The sequence below is a fragment of the Pantherophis guttatus genome, chromosome 1 (genome assembly GCF_059756535.1).
Source record: "Pantherophis guttatus breed Tessera chromosome 1, ASM5975653v1, whole genome shotgun sequence".
Classification (NCBI taxonomy): domain Eukaryota; kingdom Metazoa; phylum Chordata; class Lepidosauria; order Squamata; family Colubridae; genus Pantherophis; species Pantherophis guttatus.
The window spans coordinates 217,675,705-217,689,465 of record NC_142063.1 but is presented as its reverse complement, the minus strand read 5'-3'; the positions used below and the strand labels follow the sequence as shown (position 1 = coordinate 217,689,465).

The window sequence follows — 13,761 nt, the reverse complement described above, 5'->3', positions numbered from 1 at the left end:
GAATTCTAATGCTGCATCATGTTCCTTACTCTACCTTCCCATCCACTCCAAAATAAATCCAAATAAAGGGAGATATATTTAGAATATATACAGAAAAACTGTATATTCAACTACTGGTGATTACCTGTATATATCTATATTACTTTGTTGGCAAAAACATGAGCATAGTTTGCCATTGTTCTCTTCTTTTTTCAACTTCCCAATCTAGACTACAGCTCTGGGATTTCCAGGTCTCCAACCAGCCACTATCCAAACTGAAATCTGATTAACTTTTCCAAGATCAACTACATCAAGATATATTATGCACATTGTTGTTCTATTTTTGCAAATATTGAAAAAAACAAGTTAAAATTTTGCAATCATTGTCATGCTAATGAAACAAATAAGATATTGAGAAGAAAATGTTGTCAATAAACAACTTTCCAATTAGGTGTGAGGTTTATATATTTAACAAAATAATAACGGCACTATTGTGCATCAAATAGAGAGAAATGACCCACCAATATTTCAAGGTCAAAGACATTGTTATTTCTTCTGTGCAATCTAAAATTTCTAAACACTGTTATTCCTTGTGTTCTAATTCACCCAGAAAAATAACATATCCACATACAAATATTTATGTTTTTTACATAATGTATTTACTGTTATTTTTTATTTATTCTGGTCAGGCACCATCATCACCTTCTTCACCCACAGCTAATGAACCAAAATATGAGAAGCGTTGGCTGGATACCTTATCAGTTCCTCTATCAATGGCTCGAATTTCGAGATACAAAGCTGGAACAAATAAATTAAGGTTTGTAATATGAAAGTGAAAGGGTTGGATTACCTAACCTGCATGTATTGTTTTTTTGGAGATAGTGGCTCTTTGTAAATTTTTTAACAAGGTGTAGGCTTTCTCAAAAGCTGTGTAATGAGCATCAATAATATCTATTAAACATATAAACAAATAATTGAGCTTTATTCATTATATGAAAAAATGGCTAGTTTGTTTAGGCATCATAAATGGAAAAGGTCAAAGAAATAAGTTGCTTCAATATAAACTATGGAGATTTTTGTTTGTTTAATGTAGTGATCTACTGAAGTGTTATAAAGATTTCTGTTACAAAGATTTTAATCTATCAATGCAACTGAAATATTTTTAAAAACAAATGATTATCTTGGAAAAAGGAATGAAAACTGATAGAAATTGGTTAGCATAAATTAGAAATTTCCCAGCTTGAAGTTTCACTTCTATGTAGTCTCGTTGGAGATGCATCCTGTTAATTGTAGAAATTCAGATAGATCACAAGGGCATGAATGATATTGAACAAGGCCTCTCAGTTCAGGAATGACTGCTACTGGCATATAACCTGAAAGTCACAACTGCCACCTGCTCTTCCAGCAGGAACTGTAAGTCCAAGAGGACTTCCAGATTGTGCATTTTAGCATGTAGATTTTAAATAGGAAGGAAGAGAAGATCAACTTTAGCTCTCATCAAAAGTCTTCCACACTTTGTCATACTCTGGCCCTCTACTAGTTCTGCCCTTTGGTCTTTCCTTTATTTCCTGGTTCAAATCTTCGACATTAGAGTCAGGAATAATGGAATCTTCCTCTGGTTTTCCAGCAGGGCTTTGGTGTAGCATCTGAAGCCCCAGATTCCTCAGCCATCTGAAGGAAAATAATATGTGCAGCTGGGCCCTATCAGTAATCCATCTTTTTTTTTCTTTTGTTCTTTCATGCACACATGCACATTTATTAATGGGCATCAAGTTGGTGTCAGCTTTTTGTAACCATATGTGAAGATTTTCTTTGATCTCTCCCTAAGCTGCTCTTTCTGATCTTCTAATAGACCATCAGCACTGTAACTATATCCATCCATGGAGTTGGTAGTCATCTTCTCTTTCCTTCCACCTTTCCCAGCATTAGAATCTGGGAAGAGAGAGAGAGAGAGCTGGGTCTTTCAATTATGTACACATACACATCCCAATTTGCCCTGGATATTTTTGCTACGCGTTGAGTCACACAACCATTCTATTAAAGTAACATTCTGAAATAAATGTGTCTTTAATGGTTGGAAATGGAATAAATCAAACTTTATTATGGGACTTTAGATTTAATTTGAAATGGAAACCTGAAGCTAACATGAGTCATACTATTGCCAGACTAGAAATAGTAACTAAAAAAAGAATACAATATTGTAAAATGGGAAAATTGTATAAAAGGACAATCAAAATGAGTGTGGTGAATTAAAATAATGTTCTTATGAAGGAAGGCTACAATAGTTGTCAATTCTCGGGATATAAAAAAGGAAGTGATGAGAGAAACATCACAAGAGTGTATAAAAGTATAATACAAAATATGTACTGTATATATTTGTAATTCACATTTCTAAAGCCATCCAACCTCTCAACAACTCTGTGTGGTATACAGATTTCAAAACAAAGAAATGAAACAACCCTGGATACAAAAACAGAACAAAAGATAAATGGTCATCCCAAACCTTTCAAAAACTATACCCAAGAATTTAAAGATTTCAGCTTGCTGTATTGCTTGACCATTTAACATGTAGGTATATATTCTAGATTGCTTTGCAAAAATTAGGATTTATTTTGAGTATAATTGTTCTCAAGTGCTTCCTCAAAACAGTAAATATCTAAGGTTCTCAACGTTCATATTAATTCAATTGGCATTTGCAATAGGAGTATTGCATCATTATCTGTAGACAGTAAGGTTGCAATGTGCATATTGATTAACTTTGTGGATGATGTTCTGAATTACTTATTTTGGTAACAACAGAGTTGATTTGCAAAAAGAACATCAGGGGAGCCAAGATACATCCTCATCTTATCCCTTTTTCAGTTGGAATTTCTTTAGGGCAGTGGCCTTGCACACCACTTCTATTCTAGAGTTCTCATGGAGTCTGTACATTAGCAGAAGTAGCCATTTGTTATTTTAGCATTTTTTTTAAATTTGCCCAACGGCTTTGTTCTAGAGACAATGCAGACTTGAAATCAATAAATGCAGCATATAATGCAGAATATGGCTCTCCCTCCATAAGTAGCTTAGCATTTGCATAGAATGACATTGATCCAAACAGATCAGAAATCAAAATGATTAAGGTTTATAACATTTTAAATACTGTTTTTATTCATAAATCCTATGCTTCCTCTGCCTATTATCTGACCCTCATCTGATGTCATTTCTGTAAAATGGGTTGCTGTATTCCCAAACTTTATCCCATTCTGATTATATTTGCTTCATGGGAAGTACGTGTAGTCCTCATTTATTGACTGATTTGTTCACTGATCTTTCAGTTATGACAGTGATAAAAAGTATATGACCAGTTTCTTTTCTCCCTCACCCTATTTTCCATTCATTCCTTTTTTAAAATGTTATTGTATTTTATGTTATAATAAACCCTAATTAAATTAATCTTTTTTTAAAAAATGGCCAATCCTTGCATTTACAACCTTCCCAGGTCTGTGTAAAGCAAAGGAAGCCTGAAGTAAGTTCCTAAGCACAGTTAGGGCTTTACTTAGTGACTGCTTTGCTTAATGACAGAGTTAAACAAAGCCTGTCCCAATTGTGATTACTAAATGAAGACTAACTACACATACACATTTTGCTAAAATGACCATAACATAGAGTTCTTTGTGCTCCCTGAGCTTGGTTGTTTGTTTCCAGATGTTTCATTGTCCAACGAGGTAACATCAGTGAGTAATGAAACATCTGCAAGCAAATAACCAGGAAGGCTACAGTTCTGTAACCTGAGCTACAGTTAGTTTCTTCCATTGTGACCATAGTAACATTTGTTTATTTACTTACAGCCAACTGTGCAAAAATAAGTTAGTTTTAGTTCACTTTCTAAAGGCAGCTTCCTAGCCTCCCAAACAGGAGATAGCTTCAAGATAAATATTTACACCTCTGCTTCCTTTGATTTAATTCATAGCATAATGGCATAGGGTATATAATCACTTGGTTTGCTACAGCCATTTAATATTAAATTATATTAATTAATTTCATCAAAGCATCTAATCAATATGTTCCCAAAACACTGTTATTTGCATTTATAGATTATCTATAAATTCTCTTTCTTTTTATATTACACTATATTTAAATTGTTTGATTAATATAAATATTTATATAATTAAATTTGAAATCTAACTGACCTAGTACACATCTGTTTTAAAAGTCCTACCAGATTTCATTTCAGGGCAAAAAACTACCAAAACCAGTTTTCATTAACAAATAATATTCACATGCAGTTGACCTAATGACTTCTTAATTATTACAATTTGATTTAGAATGGTCTAAATCTTTGCTTCCCTTCTTATTCATGATATTTTTCATTAACTAAACTGCATTAGTGAAAAAGGTTTAGTATCTCATACAGAAGATACATTTTACAACTCGGTGTCAAGTTCGAAACGTCACTCAGGTTTTAAAATATTCTAAACCAAATATACTCAACCAAATAGGTGTACCAGTAGTATTTATGGGGAAATAAGTTTTTTTAAAGCACAATATTCAGGGTCACAGAAGGTAAATATTTAAGCTAAATAAGATATCTTGTAGAAATCTATTAAAATAAACTGTACTATGACAAATCCTTACATGAAATACTAATTTTATGCTTGTATAGAGATTGTTTTATCCTCAGAATAATGAGAGCTGGAACCCAGAGTACTGGGAAGAGTAGGAAGAAGTGCATCTTGCATCTAATTTATTCATCTATTGCTGATATATTTTCAGATCTTTCCAAATGGAAAGTAAAGCTACAAACATGTAAATAAGTTCATAAGAACCTGTCAAAGAGAGATAAAAAAATTGATTGATCCTTGAAAATGTATAATCTACAGAGTCATCCAGTTTTAGAAGAGTTTTCATTCACTCATCATAGATTAGATCCTTCAGATTGTTCAAACATTAAACAACACTCTTGTAACTTCACAAAAGTGCCAAATCTTAAGGGTATCAGCCTAAAATATACACCATATAAATGGATTTAATTTAAATAGATACATGACTAGTCCCACAATCCATCTGGTATTTATCTTTTACTCTTTATTTGTATTTGCTTCGACCTAATGTGCTGGAGTAATGATTGCCCTCATCTCCCTTACTGTGAAAGACTGGGCTGTAAAATACTATTTTAACTCTTATACTCAATAAATAAGCAGATCCCCACAGCTGAAGTCTTGAGAATTGAGCAGTCCTGGGTTCCTTCTAATTCTTCTTTCTCAGTCATTCTAAGAGCTTTGAGCCTAAATTAAATTAAATTTGTTGACTGTCATAACCTCTTTCTCCCCAGTCAGCAATATCATTCTACATCTTTTATTAGAAGCATATGAATAATTAGTGGTGACACTCTTGACAGCTGAAATCCTTTCTGGCTTGCAAATCATCTCCACTTCAACTGTAAGCAAGAATAAAGTTTGAGATAGAAAGTACCTGGAATGGAATGGAATGGAATGGAATGGAATGGAATGGAGTGGAGTGGAGTGGAGTGGAGTGGAAGAGTTGGAATAAATCTTCAAGATCTTCCACTCCAATCCCATGCTCAAGCAGAAGTCCCTATACCATTTTAGACAAATGGCTGTCCAATTTCTTCTACTAGGGGTGTCTTCTACTGGAAAAAGCAGAGTGGAGGAAGTAGGGGACAAATGATAAAAGTGGGTCAGGTGGATGCCTCTGATTAGGAACATTTAATAGGACAACTATTGCATTGTTGTGTGTGCCAAATAAAAAGGTAAGAAAGGACAAAGCTTATTACTTGTAAGGGAAATCCCAGGAGAGAAGCCTAGACTGGAAAGTTGTAAAAAATCAATCTGAAGGAAGACGGTGATGAACCTCTTATATCTGTTTGCCAAGAGAACTAAATGGCATTTCCATGGAGCCAACAGGAGTTGAGTTCAGTCCAAGAAAATCATTATCTTTTTCTATGTAAAATAATTTTCAAAAAACCTGGCAGAACATAATAATAATGTAATATTGTAACTGTAACAATTTCAACCAATTCTACATGGGACAAACATGTCAATTAAAAACCAGGATCCACAAACACCACAATCCCAAATCTTTAACTCTCTACCCACACCGACACCAAACAGCACCAGTTTGATTGGAGCCACACAAAAATCATCAACCTAAAAACCCCTCAGAATCCAAATGAACTGCACAGCCGACCAGGAATAGCACCGATCCTCAACTAACCCACAGAAGCCCCTTCCAACCAGTACTTCACCTCCCAATGATCCTCACTTGATGTAACCTTCCATTCACTTGACCCATCAGAAGACCTTCACTTAACACACTCACACCTGACCTACTGACCACAAAAAGTCCTTATAAACATAAGAACATTGACACTGACATCTCCTAAATTCTGCTGAACTTGTTACCTCGCCTGGTAACAAAACATTTGGAAACCAATCTACAAGCTCGGAGAATGAACCTTTAACCTCATAATTGAATATTTGCATATCATACATGCAATGAGAAGGTACCAGTGGTGGGTTGATCCCGGTTCGGTCTGGTTCTTGCGAACTGGTAGTAATGGCGGTGGGAGGCTCCACCCACCCGCCCCTACATCATCACTGACAATATGCACAGAAGCTTCTGTCCATGCACAGAAGTGGTGCAACCCACCCCTGGAAAGTACCGTGTTTGCTCAGTGTCAATGAAAAAGAAAATAAATGGCTAAAATTAGTCCAAGCTTGAATTACAATAGATGCATGAGTTGATAAGCAGAATAAAAAGTATCAAACTTTAAAGCTGACAACTGCTTAAAAAGATATTAACTATGAGTTGATCATTTAAATTTTCACTGGGGTACATACATGTCAAGTAATGGATACCAAGTTATGTCATATATAGCCTCTCTTCTTTGGAAAAAGGTGGCATTTTCCCCATCAAAATGGTTTTATCTACAATTTATTTATGGCATTTTTGCAAATCCTGATTCCTGTAAAAGCTGCTTTGGAAATTCTGCAATTTCTTTTTCCATAAAGATCCATAATCAAGTGGGGGGAAAAGATTGTACTACAATGGGAAAGAAGTCTGAAAAATCATTTAGTATAGATTTTGTATTGGGGGGAATAAACCACAGAGAGAAGGAAAATTCATATTTTACCAGTAGAGCCTTGCACACAGTGGGAAGCAGATGCATAAATGTATTTGGATAGTGCATAAATATATGTGGCATTATTTATAATTATATTAATTAATGTAAATAGCATTCATACTAGCAAATAGCATGGGGAAATAAGCTTTTGGCAGGTAATTGACCATTTTAGTTATGAAAAGCAGGAGACTTACTTTTCAGTGAAGCACTTTAATACCAGGGTCCTTTGGGAAATGGGGTTCAGAATTAATCTGCAGTAAAATATCTGGGCAATCTGGTAATTTTGAAATGAATCTAGATATGGTTAGTAATTTTATGGCTGAGGAAAGACCAAGAGACAGATGTTGGATCTTCATGCTGAATACATTGACCTATCAAGCTGGCTAGAAAGCTAAGATAAATGCAGTGTATGAAGAACACATTAAATAAGTGGCATTAGGAGATTTACTCCTTTTCCTCCTTGTTCTTACATGCTAAGGAAGCCATTATTAAAAATTTAAATCATTGTTTTTATTGCGATAAACAGTCAAAAAAAATTCCAAATAAATATATCTTAAGCTGACATCTTCAGCACATTTGGTGAATATTGTCTCTGGTTTTGTTTTGTAAGATTTGATGTTTTGATTTTAAGATTTTAAGCTTTGATGTTTTAGCCTAATAACAGTAATTAGTATGCCCACCAACTGATTGTTCTTTCTCCTGTTAGAAACATACTTATCTATGTAACTCATGTATCCGAATCCGATCCTTAAAAGCAGTTTCACTGTTCAGTGAGATTTAATCAAACTATTTGGTCACCTTTATTTTTCTGTGGTCTAAATATTCTATCCATTGCAGGTAAGAGCTAAATTGCCTTTTTTTTTAATGTATTGATCTTTTTGCTGAATTGACATTTTTACCAGATATATTTAAAGTTCTTACAGAAGGAAAATATTTCATTCATTTAATTCATATTCATTTAATTCATATCAGTTTCATTCCTGCTGTTTATAATATTTTGGAATGTATTGAAATAGAACCAGATACAATTTATTGGGGCGAGGGAGGGCAGGCATGAAGCATTAATTAAAGCAACTTCTTACAGATTGACTATGTTGTCTTGTTCTAAGAATTATTGCCTTTCATTATGAAACAGGCAGAAGAGAAATATTTATCTGATTACTAAAGTGTATGAACATAAATGGATGCTTTGGATACCAAACAAAGGAATTGATAAAATAAGTGTGAAAAATATATTGCAGCCGCAGTAAACATCAGGAAGCGATGAGCAGAGAAACTTGGCATCCATATTGTCTGTGAGGATGCATGGGGATGAAAAGAGCTCTTGATTCACATATTATGAGCAGGGTGAAATATGGTTAGATTTGAAAACTTGAAAACTTGACCTGAAAACTCAAAATAATTTATCATAACTTTTAAAGGCATAATGAGAGAAAAGAGGGATATATATATTAAATCACTAATCGACTTCTGGGACATTTTATTTGGAGAAATGAGAAGGGAACATATGGCAGATGGCAATCCCAGGGAAGAAGAAGAGAAAAAGAAGACAGCAAAATTGTATCAAGATAACAATGAAATAGAATCACCAAAAATTGGAACATTAGGCATCAAGCATTCAAATCTAGAAAACAGCATTTCGTTAAAGTTAGAAAAGCTGGGGATGATCCCATTTGGCTCCTTAGCTATGCCATATAAATTCAGTATAAAACTAGCAAGTGGCAAGTGTGTATGCTGCTGTTAAGACAATATATATAGCCACTATATTAGTTCTATCAGGAATTAAATCCAATCGGCCACCTTATTTTTATAAAAAAAATACATTGCAGGGATAAACCTCTGTGTTCAAGGCTAGGTTTTGGAGTGGTTGGTTACCTTAGGAAATGAGCTACACTGAAAACTGGTGGGAGGGAAAGCATTCATTTTGCTTCTGCTTAGCTTTTCAATATTTTTTAGCTTTTAGATGTAATTGAGCGTGACTTTGTTTCAGGCTTTCCAAGCTGAAGATTTAGGGGTGCTGTTTTGAGATAGTCTGAGGGGCAGTTGATGACAGAGAGATTGCTAGTTGAGCCTTTTGCTTTCAAGTTATAGGAGCTCTTTGAGTGCCTCTGTTGTGACCTAGGCTTCCTGAGTCATTAAAACACATGAGTAGTCCCAGAAACCTCTTTTATTGCAACAGCTGTGAATTACATTCATTCACAGCTGAGTCCCAATTAGTTGCAAAAAGTCCTTCGGGAGAAGTCCTTCAGGATAATCACCAACCTTTATCTTCCTTGACACTCTGCCAAAGACCTACTTGGCAAAGCCACACGGATTCCAGAATCAAACAGAGATGCCGACTGGGAACAGAATTTATAACGTTGCTTTCCTGCAAAGTGCCCACATGCCTTTGCTCCTCTTTTAAGCCTTATGGGAGGAGCCAATCATCTCCAGGCCTTACTCCCGAGTCATCCCTTTTGTTTTAACTGTTTGTGCCTTCTGGAAGCTCTGCGCATGTGCACAGTAGGAACAGGCTCCTCCTGTTCCTCTGCATTTCTGCTATCCAACTCTGGAGGCTCCAGAGTCCACGCATCACTCCCAGATGGCCCTGGCCCCATCTCTGCCTCTGACGCAGAGTCCTCGTCCGGGCCTTCCCCAGACTCCAGGACCAGCTCATGTTCCTCCCCAGCCTCCTCACTGTCCGACTCCGCTGCCAGCTCCATAGACTGCTGGCGGACCACAACAGCCTCTTACCTTCCATGTTTTTCACCAATACTGTATATTAAACCTTTTTGGAGTATTCCAGGTGACGTCATTTTATAGATAATATCTATCAATATTCTTATCAGTTGAGGTAAGCCAGTAAGATGAGCCAGAAGTGGATTGGATGGGGGCCACTTTTCTGAAGTTTATTCTAGCCAATGTAAGAATGCTGTTAGCAAAACTGAAACAGAAAAAAGATAACCTCTTCTGGATAGGATTTCAGTTTTCTTGAAAGCCAAAAAATTGGAAATATTTCTGGACCTGACTTTGCTTCTAAATGCCCAGATGTATTTGTACAGAGTGTTGGCTTGCAATGAGCATTACCCAAATATCTGGCTTCTGATCTGGCTTCTGTTGACTGTAATGCACTGCTTGAAAAGTATTTCCAAGCTATTCCAAATGCAATGTTCAGTAAGCGGGATGTGGGGTCTTTTTTTTTCAATCTCACATCACTCCAATAAAGTTTAGTAAATCCTGGATTCTGGCTTGTTTCTGAAGTGTAGTTCAATGTGCTGATTGTTATCTAAATGATATGGAATGAAAATATCAGAAGGACCATCTCCTTCAATATGATTCTTATTTCAGCATCAAATGACCTTGTATCATATTTCTCTTATTGATCCCTGCTTTACATGCAGCAACGCACAAATCTCATTACATGGCAATTACTTGTCACTTAAGCTATATGACATAGAAATCCACTCAGTCATAATGTTTCATTTTTATATGACACTAAATGTTCTGCAAATAATTGTTTTGTTTTCCTTTTTCATTTATAACAGGTTTTTTTTAATTTCTACACTGCATCCGTAAAATAAATGGGAAATAAGAGAAAGGCAGTAAACCAAGATTGCAAAACTTTCAGATTCCCTCAAAACCTTAACTGTACTCTTCAGAGTCTCCTCAAAGTTGCCACCAAATAATATTTTTGGTGCTGTAATGCTTGAGGTTTCAATTTGAAGAGATTCTTCAGAACAGAAGGGAGCCCAACTGTAGCATCTCTCTCTGTGACTTATTAAGCAACCTTGTCTTTTACAGTTTTCCTAACTGCTGTGAGGTGGCTTTCACTGTAGCCATGCATAGGTTCAAATAAAAGCCAAATCCAGGAAGTGAGATCTGGAACAGCTGAACACAAAATACATTTGCAAAGATCCCTGCTAAATGAGCTTGTATAATCCACCCAGTCACCTATGTGATACTCCTGACTCATGTAGGGCTTCTTAAAAACTACTGTACATCATTCTGAAATCTGAAAACAAGAATAAATAACTAAAAATAATCTTCCATAACATTCAGGTAGAAACCACATGCAGAACCTACATAACTTGACTGTGTGGCTCTATAGTGGCTTTACATTCCCATTTCCCTGGAATTATAGTGCATAAATGCTAGTTTGTAGGGATTAGATGAAGACTAAGAATTGCTGATATAGCTTCTTTGATGGTATACACACACACATATATATATATATTTCTTCTTGCTGCAGATCTAATGCATTTGAAGTACTGGCACTCGATGGAATTAGCACTGGGATACTTCAGTTTTGTTCAGCGCAGGAGAGTGCTGACTGGCTGCGAGCATTATCAACTAACATCAGTGATTTGACACTACAAAATGTACGTTGTTTTCTAGATGCGTATATAATGTGTATAGTCTAGGTTCTGTTGTGTTTATTTCACATGTAAATATTCAAAATAACATCTGAAGACTCTTCTCTCTTTCGTACACTTCATTATTTATTTATATTCATAGACATTATGTCATATACAAAGCCACCCTACATATACTTTATGTCAGACCTTAATTTTTTTCTAAACCAGCTGCTTTAATTTTGAAGGAAACAGTCTTCTGAATCGTCACTTCTTTGAATATGGATCTTACACTGGTTTCGTACTGAGACTGTCCCTCCCTGGCTTCTTAAGAGGCAATTTTCATCAGAAAACTATCATAGAATCCAATCCACTGGGAACATGTTCTAAATCAGGACATATGATTTGTGGCTCATAAATACATACAGACAATCAATTTATCATCACTGTGAAAATGTTACCTGACCTCTCCTGTGCCTAAGTCCTTACCAAGAGCACACAGTCTGTCTATCAGGCTAGACATGATTAACTTCAATGCGTAACTTAATTTTAGCACACAAATTTTACTTCACTCTGAAGACTCTCTCCTAACTTGAGTAAAATGAAGCAGAATGTGATCAAGAAATTGCAACTATTTTGTCATTATTCAGTTGTTGTTGTTCTTGTCTGTTATGATTGGGAGAAACATTGTACAAAGAAGAAAGCTTTCTTCTTGAAACCCAGATCATACTGTGCTACTCTGATCATTTGTATATGAATAGTTTAATTAAATTGTGAGTGCTTTATTGAATAGGATATGTTTAAGAGTGGAATAAATAGTTGGGTGTATATGAAAGATACATTGCACTGCTTACTCTCTACAGGTAGCCCTTGATCTACAACCATTCATTCAGAAATCATTTGAAGCTACAACGGCACTGAACGAATGGTAGTTATGACCAGTCCTCGGAGTTCCAAGCCTCCCAGCATCCCACAGTCATATGATCGCTATCTGGGCACTTTGCCACCAGTTTGCACTTGCAATAGGTTGCAGGACTCTGCAATCACATGGTTGTCATTTGCTACATTCCCTGCTGGCTTCCCCACCTGCTCACCTTCTCTCAGCCCTTCTGCACTTGTGGCACACCAGCTATTTGTGCACACCCATGTACTCTTCCTGACCCACACTGTACCCCCACAACCCCTCTTCGAAGACCCATGCTGCACCCTTGGACACCCTTCCCAACCCACCCTATACTCTGGCACACCTCCCCAATCTGCACCGCATTCTTTCTTAACTCCGCCATGGCTCTTGCACAAACATGCACTCTCATTAACCTGCACAGCTGCCCTTTGCACACTCATTGATCCTGACCACATCTCTCATGTACCCCCTCATACAGACACCTTCACACATTCTGCCTGATTCATACCATGGGTATATAAGTTGGTAGTAGGTTTTCTTCACTTTTTCTTGAAAAGAGTTGATAATGAAGTAGAATAAGATTTCCATGAATAAAACTCATTGTATAGTCCTTCAGAGATTATTTTTTCTATTTAAAATGTATTTATACTGAATTTATTCCAGGTTTAATTTGTACATTCCTTTCCTACATTGCTATAACCAGTAGACAAATATCCACCATCCAGAATATGGTTGTATCCCAATTACATACTCAGAATAGTAGAGTTCAAAGGGGATTTTCCTCCCCCCTAAAAAAAGACTTAATCTATCCAGTTTACTTTGCCTTCCTGCTGATTGGGAGAGGCCATTTTTTATTCAAATAATTAGCTACCGTGCTACATCCCGTATTTTCTGTTTGTAACATTTGTACTTGGAATGTAAGTATTTACATTAGCAAAGCCAGCCCTCCTGCAGACTGCAGATTGCTTGAGTTTTGTTTAGAGCGTGTCATACACTGCTTAGTTGAATACATTGGGAGTAAGGCTCTTTAGCCATTGACTAAGACGGGATTAATAAATAATCCCACACCCTCTCTAAAGAAAGAGCAGCTGGTCTAGCTGTGGGACTGAATAGCTGCATCTTGTAGAATGGCTAGCACAATGGGGTTCCTGGGGGAATACTGTGTGACAATTTTGTAATACTGAATTTTCAGAGTGGGAAGGAGCATATGGTGTATCCCTGGCTGCCTGCCAAACTGTCAGCACTGCTGGCAAAATGTTCTCCTTTCTTATTCCAAGTAAAATTCGCTTAATTCTTTAGACTGCAATAGGAACAAGGGCATACCTATGTCCTAATTATGCATGCGTAGGTAAGGCTGAATGAGAAAAACATTGAACGAGATGGCAATAGATGGTGAAAAAGCCTACGAAAATTGAGGATCT

General features: G+C 36.2%; 1 protein-coding gene across 3 annotated transcripts in view; it reads left to right on the top strand.

The window, feature by feature from the left end:
* Positions 1–13,761, top strand: part of SNTG2 (syntrophin gamma 2) — a 256,219-nt gene that overhangs the window by 171,034 nt on the left and 71,424 nt on the right. For all 3 annotated transcript variants that reach the window (XM_087882430.1, XM_087882429.1, XM_034432001.3), the window contains exons 9-10: positions 669–796; positions 11,334–11,463. In XM_087882430.1, coding sequence (XP_087738556.1) covers positions 669–796; positions 11,334–11,463 — 258 coding nt within the window. The remainder of the gene's footprint in view (positions 1–668; positions 797–11,333; positions 11,464–13,761) is intronic.